The sequence below is a fragment of the Dipodomys ordii genome, unplaced genomic scaffold (genome assembly GCF_000151885.1).
Source record: "Dipodomys ordii isolate 6190 unplaced genomic scaffold, Dord_2.0 Scaffold24, whole genome shotgun sequence".
NCBI classification, from domain to species: Eukaryota; Metazoa; Chordata; class Mammalia; order Rodentia; family Heteromyidae; genus Dipodomys; species Dipodomys ordii.
This window is the reverse complement of record NW_012267240.1, coordinates 7,626,833-7,652,353: the sequence shown is the minus strand read 5'-3', so window position 1 is coordinate 7,652,353 and position 25,521 is coordinate 7,626,833. Positions and strand designations below refer to the sequence as shown.

At 37.7% G+C, this 25,521-nt stretch overlaps 1 protein-coding gene across 1 annotated transcript in view; it reads left to right on the top strand.

Annotated features, from left to right (window-relative positions):
• The window catches only part of Myo3a (myosin IIIA), a 172,856-nt gene that overhangs the window by 65,187 nt on the left and 82,148 nt on the right, over positions 1-25,521 (top strand). The window contains exons 9-14 of the mRNA XM_013014592.1: positions 8,771-8,870; positions 9,790-9,906; positions 11,425-11,529; positions 11,629-11,712; positions 15,317-15,519; positions 17,731-17,854. Of these exons, the coding sequence (XP_012870046.1) occupies positions 8,771-8,870; positions 9,790-9,906; positions 11,425-11,529; positions 11,629-11,712; positions 15,317-15,519; positions 17,731-17,854 (733 nt within the window). The remainder of the gene's footprint in view (positions 1-8,770; positions 8,871-9,789; positions 9,907-11,424; positions 11,530-11,628; positions 11,713-15,316; positions 15,520-17,730; positions 17,855-25,521) is intronic.

Genomic DNA, 25,521 nt, shown 5'->3' with positions numbered 1-25,521 from the left:
TCAGTCAGCTTAGCATTCATCTCTCTATTAATAGCTTTGTGTCTTTGTTAAAGTGTTCTACATTCTCTTGGAGATTTTTGCTTTTTAAATAAGTGATCATGTTAAAGATGTCTTGAATGGAGAACTTTTCATCTGAATATTTTCTGTGATTGCCTTTTGTTTATGCTCTGGACTCTTCCTCCTCCTTGTTTTGTTGTTACAAGTATGTATAGTGGTGTATTGCTTCCCAAGTTGCACTGAGTACAACCATGTTCTCAGAAAAACAAAACTAAAAAACAAACAAATAAAACACTGTGGCAATAGTTAGAAGGCTAATTAGATTAGGTTGATACCCTTCTGTAGTTGGGTTGGGTTTTTTTTGCCAGTTCCAGGGCTTGAACTCGGGGTCTCAGGCTCATTTGGCTTTCTTGCTCATGGCTGGCACTCAACCACTTCAGGAACACATCCAGCCCTATATTTTGCTAGTTATTTGGAGATGGAGTCTTGCAGACTAGTCTGTCCAGACTAGCTTTACATGTTGCTCCTCTAGGTCTGAGCTTCCAAAATAGCTAGAAATACAGACCTGAGCCACTGGTGCTAAGCAGAGTTAATCCTCTTAAACACCTTTCATCAAATTTACATTCTTCTTGCCCAAACCAGTTTTCCTGCTGTCCTAACCCAGGCAACTCTATCTGTGCGGCTCATGGAGAAAACCCACAATGACAATCCTGTCAGGATGGTTCACTCAAAATGACCCTTCCTTTCTCTTTTCCAACTCCTGGGGCCTTTGGTCACTCTTCTCTTTTTTTAAATTTTATTTTATTGTAAAGATACTGTACAGAGGGGTTACAGTTACATGAGTAAGGTAATAATAAGTACATTTCTTGTCAAGCATTGTTACTTCCTCCTTTGTTTTTTTCCTACTACCTTTTCCCTCCCTCACCACCCCTGCTATCCCCCCCACAAGTTGTAAAGTTCATTTTCTTTTTTTGCGGGGGGGGGTACAGTCATGGGGCCTGAACTCTGGGCCTGGGCACTGTCCCTCAGCTCTTCAGCTCAAGGCTAGCACTTGACCACTTGAGCCACAGCGCCACTTCCGGCTTTTTTCTTTTTGCTTATGTGGTGCTGAGGAATCAAACCCAAGGCCTTATGCATGCAAGGCAAGTGCTCTACCACTGAGCCACCTTCCCAGACCGTAAAGTTCATTTTCAACATAGTGTCTTGTGAGTATCATTGGTGCAATGGGTCATCCTGTGTCCTTGTTTCAGCATTTTGTTATTCTCCCTTCCTCTCCCCAAATTAGATAAATGTATATACAAGATACAGAGTACCAAAATCAAATACAGTGACAACAAGGGATAAACTTAGAGGGAAGAACATACAAAAGAAACAAAGAAAAATCACATAGTACACTAAGAACAACAACAACAAGAAAGACCTCTTATGTCCATATCTTGGACATATCCATATCATTTTGCTTAGCATCATCTTATATGATCATATGTACATAGCCTTTGAGCTTTTCTGATCATCTGATAAGATTATCCTAGATGTATACTAATTATTGCAAATAAAGGAAACCATGGGACCTATGTTTCTTTGGATTTGGCTTACTTCACTTAATATAATTTTTTTCAAATCTTTTCTTTTCCTAACAAATGGGGCAGTGTCATTCTTTCTGAGGGAAGCATAAAATTCCATTGTGGGGTATGTGTGTGTGTGTGTGTGTGTGTGTGTGTGTGTGTGTGTGTCACATTTTCTTGATCCCTTCATCTATTGAGGGATATCTGGGTTGGTTCCATATCTTGGCTATGGTGAATAATCTGCGATAGACATAATTGTGCTGGTAGCTTTAGTATGGCTTTGTTTGTGGTCATTTGGGTAAATGCCCAGAAGTGGGATTGCTGGGTCATAGGGGAGCTCTATGTGGAGTCTTTTGAGGAACCTCCATACTGCTTTCCAAAGTGGTTGAACAAGTTTACACTCCCACCAACAGTGAAATAGGATTCCCTTTTGGCCACATCCCCTCCAGCATCTGTTGTTATTAGAGCTCTTGATTATAGCCATTCTAACTGGAGTGAGGTGGAATCTCAATGTTGTTTTGATTTGCATTTCTTTTATGGCTAGAAAAGTTGAGCATTTCTTCATGTGTCTATTGCCATTCTTATTTCCTCTTCTGAAAAGTCTCTCTTTAAGTCTTTAGCCCACTTATTAATGGGTGGTTGTTCTCTGGGGATTTGCTTTTGGAGGCATTGATCACTCCTCTGTTGGAAGAGTCACTGTTCCCTCTGCTTTACCACATGCTGCACTGGGTGTCACCAAGCCTCTTTCCTGCTTCCCAGCAAAGACCCTCATTTGCACAGCTATCAACAGATAGCTATACTTTTTAAAACTAAGAATAGGGGACAGATTATTTTTAAGGGGAATATTACAGCCTTTGAGCCAAGTTTTAAACAATGTATTACTCACTCCTTATTGCCAGGCATGTAAAGCATTATCTCTGGCTGTTCAGCTGCCCTGATCTTGTTTGATCCACAATTTATTTTGCTAATCTCTGAAAGAAAAAGGGAAAAGAGAAAGAGAAAAAGGAGGTACTGCACTTAACAAAATTTTTAGTTTTGAAGATTAAAATTTGCTCTGAAGTACATTTAAATAACTACAGCTGGGTTTTAAATGAAAAAATCTGCAGTGAAAATTCCCAACATGTTATCAAAAAGGGAGAAGAAAGAAGAATAATGAAAGGATAGAGAAGAAAGAAGGAAGGAAAGAAGGAAGAAAGGAAGAAGGGAGGAAGGGAATTATGTAAGGAAGGGAATTATGTCTGTAACTATAACAATTATAATCATACAAATAGAAATTTGAACACAATGTTATTCTTTCATAATTGATTCCTGCATAGATGTTCCCCCAAGTCATATACATATATAGAGATATTTGTATATCTGATATATATTCATTTGTGCTTGTCATCCACAAAGATGAATCCACGAATGTTCAAATCTCCTATAAAATTGCGTTGAATTTGTATATAATCTGCGCACATTATCCCTTATACTTTAAATCATGTATGCATAACTCATACTTAACACAATATAAATACTCTCTGAAAGCAAAAGGGAAAAGAGAAAGAAAAAAAAGAGGTGCTGTATTTAATGAAAGTTTTTAGCTTTGAAAGATTAAGATTCACAATGTTATGGTTTAAAGAATGACAGCAAGATAAAGTCTGCACAAGTTCAATACTGATAATTTTTTTCTACACATTTTGATCTATGATTGATTGAATTAATGAATTCCAGACTTGTAGATACAGAGAAAGCAGACTGTATATAAGACATATATACATGTACTACATCATGCATATAAAAGAAACTGAATTATACATGCAATATATAAATACATTGAATCTCCTGGACAACCCAAATACTTGTTCCCCTACTATAGATAATAGTGTATTTCCCTTTATTTATTCAAATAGAGTAAAGAACAGATGTGTTCTTTTAGTGGTAAATGAATTGGACATGCCAAATAAATAACAAGATAGAGTTATCAAGTAGGCAGTTTGATACTGTAGTCTATACTTCATAGTAGAAATCCATGTTGATGATACATTTTCATCCTTTGCTTATTGAAGTCTTCAATGACATGACATTTGGTAGGGGCATTATACCTAAGTCTTGAGAAAGAATCCAGGCCAGGGGAGAGCTCAGGAAATATCAATATATAGTAATGAGCAGAAGACCGAGGAGGAAACTCAAGTGAATGTGGTCTCATACAAGTCATGTGAATGAAATGTATCATAGAGAAAATCGTCAACTTTTCCAAATAGTACTGACTATTCAAGAAACATAATATAACCTTGAATTTGACCATAGAGTTCCTTAATGACCTTGACAAGAACCATCTCAGCAAAGTGTGTGGAGGGAGCCCCAGCTGGGAAAGATGGAGGAGAGAGGTGAGAAAGAGGTAGAGAATATGAATCACTATGAAGCCATGAGAAATGGCACAGGAGTAGCTGGGAAGAATGTAGTATTAGAAAGTATGTTTTAAAGGTAAGATGCATTAGGACACAGTTATATACTAGTAGTAGAAGGAAGTTGTCAATGACCTATTCAGGGGGGACCATTACAACAGTGAGTTATAGAGAAAGCAAGGGCACAAGTATAAGAGTTGGACTTTATACAAAGCAAGGACAATTCTTCCATTGGGACCAAAGGATGCAGATTCATTTGATACAAGGTCGTGATTCTTTCTTCTTGTTTATAATTACTGAAGTATGAGTTCAGCACTCTAGAACCGATCTTCATTTACTTCTACATGCTACTTCTTCAACCTTATTATACTTCTTTCCAGCATTGTTACAAGTCTTATGAGCATACATTTATCACTAACATTTAAATTAAGATATATCTTGAGGTGTATGTTAAAAGGAAAGGGCTCTGTGGTTGAAGAAGTAACTAAAATTTTAGTAGAACCTGGGTGGCTGTGACATCTATTATACTAGATGAAACCGCATAGTTGGCCACAGGGTCAAACTGCAAGTAGATTAAAAACAATTCTTGCTGGGTACCCATGTGAGCCTGTGTTCCTGTTGGTATTACAAGTTGTTTTTCTTGCTGAAATTTAAAGATGGATAAAGAAACTAACATAAAGACTTTAATGAGATTTATGTTTAACAAGGGACCGCTATTCTACCCCAGTGGCTCTGGAATCACCTTAGATGATGGAATTTGGTATTTGCAAGAGTATTTTAAGCCAAAGTAAAAGCAAATAAAGCTGTGCCATTACAGTAGTACAATTACATAGTAAGAATGGAAACTGAATATCGGGCAGCAGTCGCGGTTCCATTTTTCTTTGTAGAACTGAATGAAAATACAAGGGAAACTGTAATAACAGTCCCCAAGGGCATCCACGACCTTTGACAACAGAGAAAGAAAATATTTATAGTTTGAAGCTGCACGTCTTTGGCATTACAGAATAAATGGAAAACATAATCTGGTTAACAAGCTGTGTTTCCTACAAGAGGATCAAAAATCTTACAGAAGGATTCTGGCTTCGCTTCCTCCAGTTCTTACTGGAAGAGAACATTCAATAAAGTAATAAGACTGTTAACCAATCCAACGATGAAAATTATTAATGGTGTAGAATTACGTTGAAACGCACACATATATAATCAAAAATAAATAGAAATAATTTCTTTTCCATAGTAGATAAACTTTTACTAAAAATGAACTATTCATTCCTTTATTCAAAAAGTATATTTTGAGGGGCTGGGAAGGTAGCTCAGTGGTAGAGTGCTTGCCTCGCATGCATGAGGCCCTGGGTTCAATTCCTCAGCACCACATAAGCAGAAAAAGCCAGAAGTGACCCTGTGGCTCTCAAGGTCCTAGCCTTGAGCTGAAGAGCTAAGGGACAGCACCCAGCCCCAGAGTTCAGGCCCCACGACCAACAAAGATCGATCGATCGATCGATAGATAGATAGATAAATATTGTTTTCAGGAATCTGGTCTAGGAGTATGAAGTATATTAGTCAGCAGGTTAAAACAAAACTAAACAACCCTATTCTCAACAGTGCTTATATACCTACCTATTGGAAGTGTGGGACAATACATGCAATACGTTAGTAAGATAAGTTAGTGTGTATTTTAGTTAGTTTTCTCATTGCTGTAACAAACTACCTGACATAAACAGCCTAGAGGAAGAAGGATGTATTCGGGTTCAATCTGTAGCCATGTGGCATGCATGAATGTCATGCTTAGAATGTCATGGTGGTCCTAGCATGTGTAGAGACATCCCCCACCATGGTAGAAGCAGAGAGAGCAGTAACAGGGAAGAGGCAGGGAAGAGATAGCCCCTGAGGATATACTGCCCAGTGATTTAAGTCCTCCAGGAAAGTTAGTTGAATGGCTAACTCCTTTATACAACTACACAAAGATAATTAATAATAACAATAAAGACAATACCTAAAAAAAACCTCACTCACCACTCACCACCCTACATAAAAATACTCATATTAGTGGAATCCTGCTCCTATTTAAACACCAAGATAACAAGTAAAATCCATGACGATCCATACCTAGTGCATAAGAATGGAAAGAATTATCCCCTTCTTCCTGTTTCTACAGTACTTTATATATTTAGTTTTGAATTTGCTATATTCCTTCTTCTGTCTTAAATATTTGTGTTTAATTCTCCATTAGACTGAAACTCATTAAATGGAGGACCCAGATCTTACTCCACCTATAATAAACCCACAATATTAGGTCAGTGCCTTGAACACAGCAAGGTCTCAATACATTTGGGTTAGACTGCATTGATGACTTAGACTTACTGAAACAAAACAGATATATAAAGGTTCTAAAGGAAATGCTGTTCCAAAATCTGTAGTCATCACTTTTAAAATGGATTTTAAAATCTAGCAAAATTTGTTTCACTTACAATCCTATATAGAGTACTTGCCATGTCACTACATCTGACAAATCAGTATATATATACATATATATATACATACACACCTATATATGTGTGTGTGTGTGTATATATATATATATATATGTTTAAAATAATTTGATGCTAGAAACACAATAATTAACCAGTACTATAAATAGTCATGATCAATTCGGAATTTAATGATGTATAAGAATTATGGGAACATTTAGATGGTCTTGTGAAAATCTAGCTACACTTACTCATTTTAAAGAAATATTCAATTATTTCCAGATGCCACATGCTCATGTCTATAATCCTAGCTACTCAGAAGGCTAAGATCTGAGTATTGCAGTTCAAAGCCAGCCCGGGAAGGAATGTCCTTATCTTCATTTAACTCTTATCTCCATTTAACTACCAAAACCAGACAAAAGTGGCACTGCAGTTTAAGTCTTAGCATGCTAGCCTTGAGTACAAAAGAACAGGGAGAGCCCTTAGTCCCTGAGTTCAAGCTCCAAGACAGGCATAAGGAAGAAAGGAAAGAAGGAAGGAAAGAAAGAAAGAAGGAAGGAAGGGAGGGAGGGAGGGAGGGAGGGAAGGAAAATATCCAATATTGTACTAAGATAAATACTTTTGTTTTTGTTTCTATTCAAAGAATTACAAAACATTCAGTTATTTTTTTCAGACAAAAGTGGTATCATGTTAAGATAATAATGACAATTCACCCCACCAGTTGGCTTTACATCTTTGCATCCAGGTGCTTGAACATGAATTAGAGATTAGCTTTTTGTCCAAATATGTCACAATCTGGCAGAAATGATAAGCACATGGCCATTTGATTAGATACAAGAGCTTCTCCACTAATGTTTTCTCTTTGGAATTCCTGGGATGATTCCACAAAGAGGATGAATTTGAATGTTGACTTTGAGAGGATAAGTAGATTTTTCCAGGTATTGAGGTGAAAATAATTTGGGGTAGGAAAAAAATGACCAAAATTCAGAAAATACAGGTCCTGTTGGGAAGAGTTGATGGGCAGAGATACTGGGAGGATTGTGTGGGGTTGTGAAGGACATGAATTGTATGCCAAGAAACTTTTAATTGTGCTATAGAAAATGGAGAGCCATGTGGGGTTTTTAATCATCACAGTAACCAAATCATTGCTAAGTTTTTGACAGCCACTGAGAAAAGCATTGTATAGGATGACTTCTCAGGAGAGAAAGAGGGAAGATACCAGCCAGCCAAGTATTGATTTCCCTCTGCTTCCTGCCATTTCTCAGCAACAGTGTTTAGCTGCTAAACAGACCCATAAAAACAGATGAAAAAGCCAAGGCCTTTTACTTCAGTTAAATGGATAATTGAATTGTTTTCTATTTTCTTAAAAAGAATATATCAAAAAGTATTATGAATCTCTTTGAATACAGGGAAATAAATATGGTGAGACTCATTTGAGTCAGCACATATGGAAAGCAACTATGTACAAATCTTGCTGGAAGTTGTAGGGAAATTTATTCACTCACTCATTCAGCTAACATTTACTGAGGACCTACTATGCGTTCTGTAGGACAGTTTGGCTCATGGATACATACAGTGAAGGAGGGACATGTCTCGTAGTCTGAGTTCACATTTCAGTAAGGAAATTTACATATTCACTAAGCTTTCTGCCCACATTAGTATATAATTACAAATTTTTTATGTGTTATAAAATGATTAAGAAAAAATTTAATTCAGAATTCAGAGCCAGGAATGGTGGCTTACAACTATAATCCTAACTAGTCAAGAGGCAGGAGGTAGGAGGATCTTGATTTGAGGTCAGTTTGGGCAAGAACATTCTTAAGACTCTATCTCAACAGAAAAAGCTGTCATTGTAACTATGGTGAGAAACATTAATGGAAGGGTCCTGGATCAAGACTGGCCCAGGCAGAAAACAAGACCCTTTTTGAAAAATAACCAAAGCAAAAAATGGATGGAAGTATGGTTCAAACATAGAACCCCAACTGACAACTAGAGTAAACCACTGTCCCTCTCAGGGTAATGGTGATCTCAGACAAAAGTAGAATCTAATGAGTTCAAATACTGGAAAATGTCCATTTGTACAGGACTAAATCATGCATAGGAATTTTGAGGAAACATTAAGTCATTAGCAAACTAAAGATGTTCTTGATAGAACTGACAAAGCCTTTGGGTCATTCATGAGGTTTCATATATCACATTTTCCCCATGGAGAAAACAAATGTATTAGGATACTTTCTGGTGAGATATAACTGAATTTAGTATATCATATTATAGGGTTTTGTTGTCTCACGTGTATCTAAAAGTTGACTTCTTGTCCATAATAAGTTCTTAAATATGAGATGGGTTTTCTCCACAGGCATGAACGCATTCACACCAAGAAAAATAACTTAAGCAGATCTCTAGCTTCTGATCTGAAGGATGTAGATGATTTGGCAACCCTAGATGTTTTAGATGAGGTAAGGTTTGAGTTTAATTATTCTTAGACATTCCAGAATTTTCTAATTTACACAAGTGATGTAGAGAAGGGATTCTTTCATGCTTTTCTCATTTCTTAACTTAGGGATGATTTCTCCTATGTTCAGTTTTAATGGATAGATCTCAGGTTTTCAGGTCCTTTTCCAGATCCTTCCATCCTTTTTTGATGTTCAAATAACTCATCCAAGCATGAGTTACTATTGCAATCACCTCAGAAATATTCCAGGTATTTGAACTCAGAGCAACTCACTCTTACTTGGCTTTTCCACTCAAAGACGATGCTTACCACGCGACCCTTGCCTCCACTTCCAATGTTGGCTAATTCATTGGAAAAAGAGTCTTGAAGGTTTGTTTGCCTGTTCAGCTTCAAACTTCCATTCTTAGATCTCAGCTCCCAAATAGCTAGGATTACAGGCTTGAGCTCCCAATTCTGGTGTTCTTTCTCTTTACCTCATGGACTGCATGGACTCATTCCTTGAAATCCAATTAACATAGTTTAATATGGTATATGTGCCATACATCATATAAATGTGACAGGTATGTCCTTGGACACATACATCTATCGAAAGCAAAGAATGCCTGAGTAGTACTTGCAGACCTGGTTTTTTTTTATATTTCTCTTTAGTACAACTATTTTTTTCTAATCTTTGGTCCAGATTCCAAATGTTTTATTAGGATTGGGAGGTAGCTCACTGGCAAAGTGCTTGCCTAGCAAGTGCAACATCCTGGGTTCAATTCTCTCTCCCACCTTACACACACATACTCAGAGAGAGAGAGAGAGAGAGAGAGAGAGAGAGAGAGAGAGGACAAATGTGTTATTAATAAGTTACTATTTATTTTTAAATAGTAGTTGAGCACAAATGGTTTTTAGAAAGCAAAATCATTTTTATTTTACTTCAGAACACAGTCTCGGAGCACTTGGAGAACTGTTATGCCAAAGACAAAATCTATATCTATGTGGGAGATATACTCATTGCTCTCAACCCTTTCCAGAGTCTGGGGCTTTATTCTACAAAGGTACGTGGTGTGGCTCACGTTCTGTCACATTATAGGTAGGGTGACACTCTCCAGACTCTTGATTGGAATGAGTGCCAGTAAAAAAAACCTACCTAGCACTTTGGAAGAAGTTAAACAGTACTCGGTAGACAGGAAAAACCAAGGAATCAATGCAAATGTAGTGTGAGACAATTCTTTTTCCAAAAGTGTACATCAGGATGTTTATTATATCTAGTTATTAGTAATAGTTTCACACTATTTCTTCCAAAATAAATGTCTAGAAAAATATAAACTTAGTGTCTGCTACTGAGCAAAGTATTAGAAAAATCAAAATTAAAACTACATCATTTGTACATGTAAAACTCGTGGTGGGTTTTTAAATTTTACATATTGATTTGCTTCATTACTATAACAAAATGTGTGCTTTAAGAATATAATTGCATAAGTATCAATTATTCAACCCCTAATGGCTTAAACATAGAATTAAACTAGGCTGTGTTTTTCAATTTTTTAATTGGACCTATTCTCTTCTAGCTATTTGTGTTCTCTAGAAAACTATTTTGATATTATGCCTAATAATTATTTTATGTAAATAAAAAATATGTATCTCTTATCCTCTACCATCTTGGAATTTACAGAATATGGATAAATGTGTGAACTTATGTTACAGAAAAAAATTGGGCTTTCATACTAATTAACAGTGATATTATACACAAGACATCACAGGTTAAATGAAGTAAAAAAGAAAAAGAAGTGATCATATGTCAGACTTTGTTTTTTCTTTCAGCAGTTCTTGTGATTGAATTCAGGGATGCACACTTGTTACCTCAGTGCTTGACCACTTCAGCCACACCCAATGCCCTTTATGCTTCTAGTTTCTTTTTCAGATAGCATCTCACACTTTTGCCCAGGCCAACCTCAAACTGGCCTGTACCACCACATTTACTTGTCAACCATTATATGCAAGGAATAGTCAACAGATGGGTATCTGATTGTCTACATTTCAAGTACTTCATTTAAACAAAGAATAGTACTTTGAGGCTTTAACTTCCGTTTTGGAAGTGGTAGGCAAGATCTTTTTTCCCACACTGTTTTCTTAGCATCAATTAGTTATATAAAGGGAATCATTTTTGACATGTCCTTACATATACAGATTGCTTTGATCAGGCTCACCTCTGTCATGCTTCTTTGTTTCTTCTCCCTATTTCCAAACCAATCTCCAAAGGTTGTATTGTTCCATAGTACACGTTTCAACCAAATTTACCTTCCTTCAAGATTTTTAAAATACTGCCGCAGTGACGTTATGCTACATTACGTCATATCATACACCAAGGGTGTTTAAATCTTTATTCAAGTAATGCATGACTTGTGCATGTATGTATAGGTACATATGTAACACGACTGTGGTTGTTTTGTTGGCAGGAAACAGTATGTTATTCATTTTTTTAAGGTGGAAGTAGACATACAAATGATCGGGCACTAAATAAAAGCAGAAACAAAATGAATAAACCCTATAAACAATGTTCTTTTTAAATTTAGCTTTCCCAACTCTACATTGGAGCAAAGAGAAGTGCCAACCCTCCTCATATTTTTGCAATGGCTGATTTAGGGTATCAGTCCATGATTACATATCATTCAGATCAGGTAAGGCAAGTCTTATTGCTCACAGGATTTCCCCTCTTAGTTTCTTGTGCTCTTGTTGAGTTTTGTAAAGGATGAAGTCTTCTCTCATCTCCTGTGCAGTGCATCATTATTTCTGGAGAAAGTGGAGCTGGAAAGACTGAAAGTGCTCACCTTCTAGTTCAGCAGCTCACAGTGCTTGGAAAGGTAGGATTTATTTTTCTTCTGTCCTAGCAGAAATACTATTATATTTAGAGCTACATATAACTGATTCGATTCGTAATCACTAATTCCCTTCCCCCATTTAATAATGAATGGAAATTATAAAACTCTGCTGTTAGCCAGGCACTGATAGTTCACACTTGTAATCCTAGCTATTCAGGAAGCTGAGATCTGAGGATCACAGTTCAAAGCCAGCCCAGGCAGGAAATTCCATGAGACTTTTATCTCCAATTAACCACCCAAAAGCCAAAAATGGAGCTCTGGCTCAAGTGATAGAGCACTAGCTTGAACAAAAAAACTCAGGGATTGTATCTAAGTCTTGATTTCAAGCCCCAGGACCTGCGCACACATGCAAACAAAGAACTACAACTCTAATGAATGACATAGGAAGATTATATCTGTGTTGAAGATATTCCAACTTTTCTTATTAGGCTATATCTTTATAAGTCAGCTGTTTTCTTTTTATTAGCACTATTTTGCTGAATATTTTCTTTACATTTTCTGCACTGTTAACAGATTAAAATAATCACTATACAAGCACCAATTGCATTTATACACATATGCAGTAAGCTTGCCTTATGCATAGACTTATTTCCCATAATTTTGACCAAGCATGATCAAAAATAATAATAAACTTTTAAAATCAAAAGAAATTTCAAACACAAGAGTGTTAAATTCTCCACATATGCATTACACAGATAAACTGATTTAGAAAAGGCAATCCCATATACGATCACTTGTGTTTTAAATCACTGTGTGAACTCCTGAATGTTTCCCTGCTCTTAATTTTGTGAAAAATCTGCCTCCCTAAAAACAAATGGTGCCCCCCAAAACAAGGTAAACAATGTATTTAATTGAACTGATAAAGAGGAAATTTTACCGTCACTTCACCAAAGGTGACATGTAGACATAAATAAATGAAGTTGTCCAACAAGGTAGCCACTTGGGAAATGCAAATTAAAACAGCAGACACCTATAAACAGCTATTACTTAGGCTAAAATTGGTCCTAAAATCTGACAAGACAAAGCACTAAAGAAAGGATCTGGATGCTTGAGGGGATGTGGCCAAAAGGGAGCCCTACTGCACTGTTGATGGGAGTGTAAACTTGTTCAACCACTCTGGAAAGCAATATGGAGGTTCCTCAAAAGACTACAGATAAAGCTCCCCTATGGCCCAGGAATCCCACTTCTGGGCATTTACCCAAATGATCACAAACTAGGCCATACTAAAGCTTCCAGCACAACTATGTTTATCGCAGCATTATACACCATAGCTAAGATATTGAACCAACCCAGATGTCCCTCGGTAGATGAGTGGATCAAGAAAACATGATAGATAGATAGATAGATAGATAGATAGATAGATAGATAGATAGATAGATAGATATGAATTCTGTGCTTCCATCAGAAAGAACAAAACTACCCTGTTTGTTAGGAAATAGAAAGACTTGGAAAAAATCATATTAAGTGTAATAACCCAGTCCCAAAGAAACACAGGTCCATGGTTTCCCTTATTTGCAATAATTAGTATACATAGAGGATAATCTTGTCAGATGAGCTGGCTCAAAAGCCACGTACAAATGACCATATAAGATGATGCTAAGTGAAATGAGCCCCAAGATAGGGACACAAGAGGTCTGTCTTTATTGTTATTGTTTAAATGTACCATGTGATTTTATTTTTTGTTGTTGTTATTATTTCCTTTGTATGTTCTTTCCCCTATGGCATATCCTCTGTTGTAACTGTACTTGATTTTGGCACCCTGCATCTTGTAGGTACATATGTCTAATCTGGGGAGGGGAAGGGGAATAACAAAATGCTGAAACAAGAACACAGGATGACCCATTGCAACAAAGATACCCATACGACAGTATAGTGGAAACGAACTTTACAACTTCGGATGGGGGGAGGGGGAATGAGGGATGGAGGGAGGAGTGTGGGAGGTGAGAGAGGGAAGGGATAGTGGGGCAGCAACAAAGAAGGGAAGGGATATTGCCTTACTCATGTAACTGTAACCCCTCTGTACAGCATCTTTATAATAATTTCTTTTTAAAAAGGAAGAAAGGATCTAGAGCAGTTAGGACTTCATATATTATTAGTGGCATAGCCCTTTAATAGTACCCGTTTGGGTGTTTTTGTAAACTACATTGGCTGTAAAACCCACCAGTCACTTCACCAAAGGTTTTAATACTTTCTACCAAGTGTGTTGGTACAGAGCAGAAATGCACTCTGTTCATTGGGTTAACACTGAACTATGACCCCTCAGGCCTCTCAGAGGTAGAGATCAGGAAGATAGTGCTACCACAGGCTCTTTTCTCCGCTCTTCATTTCTTCTCAAGCCCTGGCCCATCAACTCCTCTCAGGACTTCGAGGATAAGAACATCTAAGAGACAGTGAAGTAACATGTGACATGCAAAGGGAGCTCCAGACTTAGTATACTTGAGCAATGGCCTTTCTAGGCCATCGTCATCTGTGAATCAATAGAAGTTCTCAAGAATAATAGATTAACTGTGTGTGGCTGTAGTTTTGTAGATCTCAGCAAACATGAAATCTAATCTCCTGATCGTATTCTAGATCTAAGATCTAGATTTAATGTTTAGTTGTGTGCTGTCCATTCTACCCTTATCAGGTCTGATCTTATGTTTTACCTATGTCCTGGATAAAGATTTATCAAATGCAAAAAGAAAAATGGGATATTTAGGGAAATGGAGCTTGACACAAGTGGGAGAGGTTGCCTAGCAAGCAAGTGCAAGGCCCTTATTGCCTCTTTTAGAAGACTCCTAAAGTCCTTAGACAGCTCAACACCTCTCTATGACTGTATTTTCTGGCCCCCTGGTGTGCCAATGTAGCCTATGTCTAGAAACAGCTAGTGCTACTCACCCTCAACTTACAAACTATCCATATCTTTAATCCAGTTGACCTCTGGGAAGTGTTCGTGTTGACATTGACAATCATCTCCTTGAGCTAATTTCTGCCAAGATGCACGTTACTTGGAGACTCCCTCAATCTCTTTGCCTTTCTAACAGTGATTGGCTCTAACCCAAATGAGTTTCTACTTGGCAGAATTTCCCATAAAATGGTAAAGAAGAAAACCAAAATCAAACACATGTTTGGGCAGAAATGACGTAGGGACAGTGACTGAGGCTGCTGGCCTGGCCTGCCACTCCACTCTTCCCATCCTCACTTCTAAGCTCCATTTCTGAATCTATGAATTGTCTTTACCCTCTTTGTTCTTTGCTCAGTAACAAAGAAATGGATTCTGGCATTGGGGAAGACATAGAGGAGGGCCCAGTCCCTGGCATGTAGGAATAAGAAAATGAGAGTTGTACCTCAATAGCTACACTGCATGTAAATTATATCCGATGTCAGGCACTGCCCAGAACTGTATTTGAACACAAGCCTATAGAATATCTTTTCCCTCTTCAGACAAAGGAGGTGATTAGAGACCAGATTGTTATGCTGCCATCTTTCAAGAATGTGTTCTCATATGTTCATATCTACAGAAAATACTTATCAAAGAAGAGACACTTTATTATAGACAAAACTATTTTTACTGATTTTTTTTAGCATCTTGACATTTTCTCCCTAGTCTAATAACAGAACCCTACAAGAGAAGATTTTACAAATGAACCATTTGGTTGAAGCCTTCGGCAATGCCTGCACTATTATCAATGACAATTCCAGCCGATTTGGAAAATACTTAGAAATGAAATTTACCTCTTCTGGAGCTGTAGTGGGAGCACAGATTTCTGAATACCTTCTAGAGAAATCTCGAGTTATCCATCAGGCTATGTAAGTTTGTGTCAGATATCTTTTAGTTTTCTGAGAAATGTAAGCAAAAAAAATAAAACCAGGCTTCTGCTTTAATGGTAAAAATGTTTTTCTTATTCAATGAAATTGTGTGGATGACTTGCTATGTGCAAGACATTCAATTAAAAAGACCCTTCTTGCCGGGCACCAGTGACTCACGCCTGTAATCCTAGCTACTCAGGAGGCTGAGACCTGAGGATCGCGATTCAAAGCCAGCCCGAGCAGGAAAGTCTGTGAGACTTATCTCCAACAATAAACACTCAGAAAAACTGGAAGTGATGCTGTGGCTTAAGTGGTAGAGCACTAGCCTTGAGCTGAAGAGCTGAAGGACAGTGCCCAGGCCCAGAGTTCAAGCCCCATGACTGACAAAAAAAAAAAAAGATCCTTCTCATGTCTTGATTAATAAATAATCTAGAAATTATGCTACCAGACCAAAAATCTATAGCCCACCATGGAGGTATGACCAGCATAAATAAGAGCAAGTTCTCAATTGAGAAGAGTATATTTCTTTACACAAAATCAATGTGAAATTTAATTAAAGGTAACCAAGTCTATCTATCTTTTAAATATAAATGTGTTTTTCTTTTATATAATGCTCTACAGAAATAGATATTTGTAATAATTTTGTTCTTCCTGGGCTTATACAGAAGAGATCAAGTAAATGATTCAGGAACATGCTGTTTAGTTGATAGCTGACTTAAGTCATCAGAATTATTTATGGTTTGTTTGTCTGTGTGTCAGTAATAGGGATTGAACTACAAACTTTACATTCTCACTTGGCTGTTTTACTCATGGCTGGAATTGTATCGTTTGAGCTTTTTACTGTTAACTAGAGAGTCTCCTGGATTTTCCATCTGGGCTGGCTTCAAGCCACTCTCATTAGATCTCTGCTTCCTGAGTAGCTAGGATTATAGGCATGAACCACCAGCACCTGGTGAAATAATTTCTTAATAGTTGAAATCATGTGAAATATGTTCTAAAAAGATAGCAGAATTAGAATTATATTTAAACCGTACTATGTATTAAATAATGGGTTTCCCCCCCTCAGAGATGGCCTAAGGATCTATTTTTTTTTTGCTTTACTATATTGTTTATTGTGGAAAATCATGCCACATCCAAAAATCACAATCCTGTAGAAATACAACTCCAGTATAATTTGAGTACTGCTACATTATAATTTATAATAAGACATTTTTTCCATTTTGTGTGTTTTTTATTTACTTTAAATTGCATTTATACATTTTAGAGCAAGTTTTGAAAATGAGGTTATCAGACATGTAGTAGATGCATTATTTGCAGGTGCATGGTTTAATTATAAATTTAATTAGAATACATCCATCCGAATTACTAGAAGGAAGGAACAAATTTAAAGGGTTTAATCTAAAAAAAAACAATTTGCAAATGTAGAATGGGCATAAAGAATCAAGAATGAGTGGTTATCCCAGAGTAATAAATGCTGAGCCTACAGACTAACCAGGCCTGCAGGGCTCAGGGTAAGAAAGTACCACAGAGCCTGGTAAGAGAGGGAGCTGCTGGGTAGAGGGGCTGCCTAGAAGCGCATTAAAGGAAATGAAGCTTCCACCAAAAGAAAGGGAGTGGATGATCTACCTCCTTCCTTCCTCTGCTTCTCCTCACCAGCATCTCCCTGTGCTTCCTATTGGCTAAACCCAAATAGAAGCCAGGAAAAGAGGGAGGGGCTCAGATACTGCAGTCTACAGAAGTCTGTCTGCCTTTGGATCACACAGAGCAAGGCAGAGAAAGTTACACAACCAATGTGAGGACTCAGGAAGACAAAGAGAAGGGGCACCAGAGCAGACATTTATTTTCTTAAATGAACTCCCCTTTTCGAGAATTGATGTCTTTCATCTCTACCTATGCCAACCTCCCCCCACCTCACCAGCCCCGCCTTACCCCCACACACACACTCAGTTTCAGATCACCTTTCTCCTGACATTCTGATACCTCGTGACTTAAAATGCTTTTCTCAATGTTGATGATTTTAAAGAAGAAAAATTTACCAAGAGCCTCTTTAATTTCAAGGAGAAAATAAGCATATTGAAGGCAATGCTGAATCATTCTCATAAATATAAATTACAACTGTGTCTGATACCATTTCCTCCTCTTATGATAGTGTAGTTCAGCAAGCCTTGATTCCATTGCTCTCCCTTGCCAGCCCTTTGCCCGTCTCCCTAGGCTTCATAAACAAAGTAACAGGCATGGTGCTGTCTGCTGTCGAGAGAGGAAAGATATATTTATGAAGCAATTATTCCATGCCGAGCCCCTCACAGCCATTGTGGCTTTTAATTCTCACAGTCAGGTGACAGAGTTTTATTGTCTCTTTTATAAATTAGGAAACAGAGAACAAGAGAATTTTAATTCATTGTTTAATGATCAAAAGCTAGGAAATAACCAAATTGGACTTTAAATCCTTGTCTCTCTGGCCAGTTCCACAGACTATCACTCAATCCCCATTTTTCCTTCTTTCTTTCTTTCCTTTTCCCTTCCTCTTTCCTTCCTTCTTCCCCTCCTTCCTTCTTTTCCTTCTTTTCTTATTTTTCTTCCTTCCTTCCTTCTTTCCTTTCTTCCTTTCTTCCTTCACTTGACAAATATTTATCTATTGCCTGCTATGAACTAAGAACAGAAGCTGCAAAGCCAATTTTAAAAAAGGATTCTTAAGCAGCTCACAGTCCCCTAAGGACTGGCACAATACTCTGAGACTCATTGGTCTCTAGTTTCTCTAGGAAGTAGGAAGTGAGTTCAGCTGCTAAGAGTGAACAGATAGAGGACTGAGAGAAGACTGGACGTTTAAGACAAGGCAACTGTAACTAAAAGAGAACACTGGGAGCCTTGTTAATAGGTTCCCTGAGGGCCCCTTGGAATGTAAAGCATGGTCAAGCTTTAGGGCCTTCTTCCTGGCTGTTTTGTCCCAGTCACAGCTGTCACAGTGAGTTGTGTTGTGGCTAGGTGAGGACGTCAGGATTTCCAGAGTATTAGGGGCCTCAGTAGCATAGGTGATTCCCCAGGGTCCAAAACAGGTAAGCATGAAAACACCTCCAAGACATTCCTGCAAGTAGCTGAGCAAAACTCCAAAGAACTATTCCAGGATCCACAAGTAGAAGTACAGCTAGTCAGGGAACTACTATGGGCTGGCTGAGATGTTACACTTGTTTCCAGGTGGTCCTAACCTGAGAACCACGTGACCACATGGGCAGAAGTGTGGCTTTGATGTGACTTGGGGCAGGACATTAAATGGATAATCTTCTATCCCCCTTGGCTTTAACTCTGTTAACTCTGAAGGTCAATGCATTTCTCAGAATATCTCCAGGTCTTGTCAAAGTAAATGCTTTGCACATGTAAACTGATAATTAAGAAGAAATCCACTAATTTCGTGTCTCTGCATTTATGAGTCACTTCAGTTAATTGTACGTCGCATTGTTTAGATTAAAGATGTGATACACAGAGCAATCAATGAGATTTCATTGGAACAAAGCAAACTAAATTATATGCCATGCTAGTCTTAGACATCTTTTATTATTCTGTGGTGAGAGAAGATAAGAGCTCAAGTTTTAGATTTGCTCTTACCTCACTCTTGAACAAGGTTTAGCATCTGTTGCCTTCTTTCTGGTGACTGCAACAAACAGATAGACGTGTGGAAGAGGCTGGTCTGAAGGGTTTTGAAGGAAGGCAATTCAGGCAGTGTAACCCAGTGGTAGAGCATTTGCCTAGCATGCTAGACGCCCTGCAAAACCCAACCTTAAAAATGAGTGAAAGGTATATCAGAACTTGCCTCAGAATCCTCCCTGGAGACAACCTATTAAAACCCTCACTTCTGTGCTCCATGACTGGCTTCCAATTCTTCTTCCTCCTCTCTGATTATTCTTCTCTGCTTTAGATTCATTCATCCATTCCCAAAATGGATTTATGGAGATTTGTCCAGAAGGCTTTGTCTTTTGTTCTCTCTGATGTCTTCTCAATTTCTTCTGACATCATGATCTCAAAACAGCCAGCTCTGTGTAATGGACACCCAAAGATAGACTTCTGCTAAGCTTACCATGTCTACTTCAACCACTGACCATCCTCCAGTCATCCCACACTCAACTGAATTCATGCCCCAACTCTGAGGGGTTGATTGGGGTTTTGTTTTTCCCCATAGTCGCCTTGGAACCATTCACCTCTAGCTATGGAAAATGCTCTTCACTCTGCATGTCTAAATACAGAGAAAGATAGTGTTCATTTCCACAATCAACGTTTTACTTGCCTGCTTCCTCTCCCTCTGCTACTATTTTATCTCAAGTCTCTGTTCCATCAGACCTGACATTTGAAAGATTTGGAATTTTTCTAGACATTTAAACTGTCTTCCAAAGCTTAGAGTTATGTCATCCTGCAAAAGTCTCAACCCAACATGCAAAATAATCAGAGATCCTTATTTTTCTCTTAAATATGTCTTCCTTTGTTTGTAAACATAAACAAGAATAGCAATCTGCTTTATTCACTTAATCAAGTTCTGTACTTCCAAATGCAGCATTTTTATTTATCAACTTTCAGAAAAGACCACTGGAACATCTAAAATAGTTATAGGCACTGCACAGATCTCAGACCTGTAACCAGAGTATTTTAAACTTAGGTGAATTATGCCTTAGAAACTGTGAAAATAATTCTTGTACTAGCCTTTGCCAAAATCTTGAACCAAAAGTAAAGATTTTACAATAAAACCACAGATGTGTCCCAAAACTCCAACTATCTTTTACCTCACTGGAAAAGTCAATTTATATGGATATGTTTGCATTACCATCGATTTTGGGGAAAGCTTCTGCGTACCACAAGAATAAATAATTTCTGAAAAGAGAAAAGTTTCCATTCCCATGGAGATTATACTTCTGAACAGACAAGAGAAGACTGAGGAAAGTTTTAAAGCACCTTTTATTCCTTGAAATAAAATGCTTTGGAAGGAATTATGAGTGGATTTCATGTGCAAAGCTTTCAAAGTAAAGTAAAAACAAGCTTTCAAAGTAAAAACAAGCTTTGCAAAGCTTGTTTAAGTAAATTTAATGACATAATAATAATGATTTCTGTTCTGAACATATTTCATTGATCCCTATATTCACTGACACAGGCTGTGAAGGAAAGGAGAAAAAGGAGCTGGGTAGGAGATGAGTGATAGCTGGCCTGAAGTCTCTATGTTGGTAGGGGAGCCCAAGCATAGCTTGGGCCATGGACAAAGGGAGCAGGAAGTCCAGCAACCAAGTAATACAGGATCTCATGACCTACTCTTGCTTTGTGATGAGTGGAAGGTTCTATTCTGATTTAATTTTTAATTATTATTATTATTATTATATATATTCTTTGTCGGTTGTGGGTCTTGCACTCAAGGCCTTGGTGCTGTCTTTGGGCTCTTTTTGGTCAAGATGAGTGCTACCACTTTGAGCCACAGCTCCACTTCCGGTTTTCTGGTGCTTAATTGGAGATAAGAGTCTCACAGACTTTCTTACCCAGGCTGGCTTTGAACCCCCATCCTCAGATCTCAGTCTCCTGAGTAGCTAAGATTACATGTGTGAACCACCAGTGCCCAGCTCTGATTTTATTTTTTTAATTGCACAAAATAATAGGTATTATTATGACATTTCTACAGATATATGCCACACACTGATTCTTTTCTCCCCCATTACCCTTACTTGTCTCTTCATTTGATTTCCACCTTCAATACTCTTTTTTTTGTTTCATGACTTTTTGTTTATTCACTTTGTTTGTATGCATCTATATTTCACATGTGAGAGAAAACATGAATCATTTGTCTCTCTTAGTCTACCTTATATCACTTGACATGTTGACCTTGAGTTCTATCCATTTCCCAGGAAACAACATAATTTCATTCCTTTTATTACTGAGTAATGTTCTACTATATGTAGATACTATATTTGCTTTGTCCATTTTTCTACTGTTGAACTTCTAGGCTGATTCCATAACTTGGCTATTGTAACTTGTGATACCATAAACATGAGTATGCAGGGATCTCTAACTGACTTACATTTTTCTCACTTATATCCCCAGAATAGTAGAGCAGGATCATATGGTTGTTCTGTCTTTAGGTTTTTATTTCCATACTGATTTCCACAGTTTTTGCACTAATTTACATTCCCACCACCAATATATAAGATTCTTTTATCCCCACATAAGAATGAGTTGTTTGAGAGTATAAGTAATGCCTAAATAAATAAGCTAAAAGGTGTCACTACAGCTGGATTTTTGAAAGAAAATGGGCATGTGAGAATAGGCTATGCATCCTTAAAAAAAAAAAAAAGAATGGCACCTTAGGATTGCATTATATTATATGCCATTTTATATTGCCTGCACTTTAATCTCCAAAGAAGTAATGTATGGTGTCCCATTGTTTCTTATTGTTAATGAGCTTTTCCCTAAGAGGAGGCACTTAATTCTATTTTACTATACTGCATTAGTTTCTTGGAGGTGGATTCCATTTTTAAGTTCTCTGTTTCCTTAGCCATAATGTTCTCTGGATCTGGGAACTCCCTCTTGTTTATTTCCAACAGAATATAATTTTAATTTAATGTAATATAAGTCATACTTGGTGATCAGCATATGCATATGGCCTCTTCTAGCAATGAGTACCCAATTCTTACATGTATCAAACCTTTTAAAAATACATACTATAAGATTTGAAGGCAAGAATAAAAGGCCTGAAAGGAAATGCCCTGTATGATGCAATTGCTTAGAAATGGTTGATTCTAACAGGAAACCCAATGAACATGCTGTCCAGTTCTTGACTCAGAATCTTTCTAAATTCTTTGATAAGGACACAAAAGTTCTAAGTTAAAACTGTTGATAGTCTGTCATCTGCAGGAAGTCATTACTTTCACCAAGCACTAATTCCACAAAATGACATAAACTGTTGTTGCCTACCATGATTCTCCCTTTGAACAGAATACAGGCAGATGGGTGATCAGTAGGACAGCCTCAGATAATGTTGGCCTTTTGTAAATTCTTAAGACTATTTGGTAGACTTCCGAACTTAGAGAGTAAATCTAGATCTTTCCTGTTGTGTCAGAAGAAAACCATGGGGTTTAGAAGTATACTTATCACAGGTCTGCGAAGTTGGCTTAGTGGTAGAGTGCTTGCCTTGCGTGCATGAGGCCCTGGGTTCGATTCCTCAGCACCACATAAGCAGAAAAAGCCAGAAGTGATGCTGTGGCTCAAGTGGTAGATCGCTAGCCTTTAGTTCAGGCCCCACGATCCCCCCCCAAAAAAGTATTTATCTTAATAGGTCTATTGCCAAAGTCTAATGATCCATATTCAAAACTACCAAAAGGTTCAAGGTGTTGAAAATTCCTTTGTGTGGTACCCTGTCTGTTTAACTTATGTTTCTGAGCAACACTAATCACTAGATTACCTTCTGGAGTTTTAATTGTTATAATCTAATCAACCATTGAACACAGAAAACACCTCAGGGTCACACAGCAGAATACTGAAAGAAATGTGTTGTTATCAGTGTGTGGGGTGGTGGTGGGGGGATGAGATGTTTGTTTTTTCTCTCTTTTTTTTTCCTGGTCTCGGGGCTTGAACTCAGGGCCTGGACTTTTGTGCTCAAGGGTGGTACTCTACCACTTGAGCAATAGCTCCACTTCTGATTTTTTTTGGTGGTTAATTGGATATAAGAGTCTTACAAGCTTTCCTGCTAAAGCTGACTTTGAACTCTGATCCTCAGATCTCAGCCTCCTAAGTGGCTAGGATTACAAGTTTGAGACTCCAGTGCTGAGCCAAGTTGTTCTTGATGATTGTCATTCTGACTAGACTTAGATAGAATCTCCTTGTCAGTTTGATTTGCATCTCCTTTATAGCTGAAAGATGTTGAGTATTTATTTGTGTTGTTATTATTATCCATTCATACTTTTTTGCCTCTCCCTCCTCTCTCTCTCTCTCTCTCTCTCTCTCTCTCTCTCTCTCTCTCTCTCTCTGTCATTTGTGGAGCTTCAACTCATGGCCTGGATGTTGTCCTTGAGGTTTCTTTTTGCTTAAAACCAGCACTCTACCACTTGAGCCACAACTCTACTTCTGGTTTTTGGGTGGTTAATTGGAAATAAGAGTCTCACAGACTTTCTTACCTATATTGGCTATGAACCATGATCCTCAGATCTTAGCCTCCTGAGTAGTTAGGATTACAGGTGTGGGCCACCAGTGGCCAGCTATATACTTACTTCTTTTGGGAAGTGTTTGGTCAATTCATTTATCCAATTTGCTAATGCAACTTTTTTGCTGTTGAATTTTGAAGTGCCTCATATATTTTCTTATATTAATCCCGTGGCTGATGTGTAATTGGCAAAGATTTTCTCAAATTCTGTAGGCTGTCTTTTCATTCTAGTCATTATTTCTTTTAATGTGTAGAAACCTTATAATTTAATGCAACACCGTTTGTCAATTCTTGTTCATATTTCCTGAGCCACTGAAGTCCTTTCCAGAAAGCTGTTGCTTATGCCTATATTTTGAAAGTTTTTTTTCTGTTTTTATCTCTGATCATTTCTAAGTTTGAGGGCTTACATTAAGATCCATTTGAAGTTGATTGTTGTGCAGGGATCTAGTTCCATCTTCTATATTTAGACATCAAATATCCCTAAAATATTATCTTTTCTCCAAACTATGATGTTGGCACATTTGTCAGAAAAATCAGTTGGCTATAGCTGCATGGGCTTATTTCTGGATCTTCTATTCCACTGGTTTCTTTCGGGTTTGTGTATGTACTTAGCTATTTTTGTCATGTGGTTCTGTGGTATAATTTAAAATTAAGTATTTATTGTGATACCACTTGGCATTGCCCCTTTTGCTCAGGACCACTTTAGCTATTTTTGATGCTTTATGCTTCCATATTTATTTTAGGCTTGATTTTTTTTATTTTGTGAAAAATGCCATGGACTGTTAATGGGTATTTAAATTTATAGATTGCTTTCAGTGATACAGCCATTTTTATCATATCAATTCTGCCAAATCTTGCACATAATGGCACTTTCCATAGAATGTATTATTCAGTTTCTTTCTTTAGTGTTTTATCGCTTTCATTTTGGAAATCTTTCTTTGGTTAGGTTTATTCCTAAGTTGATTTTTTGAGGCTCTTATGAATGGGCTTGTTTTCCTGATTTATTTCTCAGCATGTTTATTGTTGAGGTGAGTTTTATATTAAGTAACAGAGGAGTAATAAGAGACGTAAAGATAGCCCAGGCTTCAGGTTTGGGATATTACTGTTAATTTGACCCATGAGTGAGAAATTGTGTAATGATTTAGACCACCTTAGGGTGAGAGGAGTGTCAAAGAATGGAAATTCCAAGAGAAGCGCCAGTCCCAGTCTTCAAGATGGCCACCAGAATTATCAAGAGTAGGGGGGAAAGGGCAAAAGAAAGGACACTGAAGACAGAGTAACTGCAAAGCTGGAGGGACTCCTCCTCTTTTTGGTAGAGAAGCTGAACTTGTGATGTGTTCTAGGGTCCCATCAGGGTGAAAAGGAAAATATGAGGGAAGAGGAGGGGGAACAGGACCTTGTATGCTATGGAATACCCTGAGCCAGACATAATCACCTCACTATCATTCCTGTTCCCTTAACTGAATTATTCAATCATCTAGGAAATGTTCATTATGCTTCCAACCACAGAGCCATGGAATTTGGAAATTATTGGAAAGAAATGCAAAATCGAGGTGTTTGTGGCTCATGCCTATAATCCTTGCTACTTAGGAAGCTAACATTTAAGGATCGCAGTTGGAAGCTAGCAGGGGCAGGAGTCTATAAGACTCTTATTTTCAATTAATGCTATAAAAGCAGGAAGTGGGGCTGTGTCTCAAGTGGTAGAGTGCTAGCCTTAAAGTATGGGGATAAAAAGCTTAGGAAATGCACCTAGGCCCTTCCAACCCCAAGTCAGATGGAAGGAAGGAAGGAAGGAAGGAAGGAAGGAAGGAAGGAAGGAAGGAAGGAAGGAAGGAAGGAAG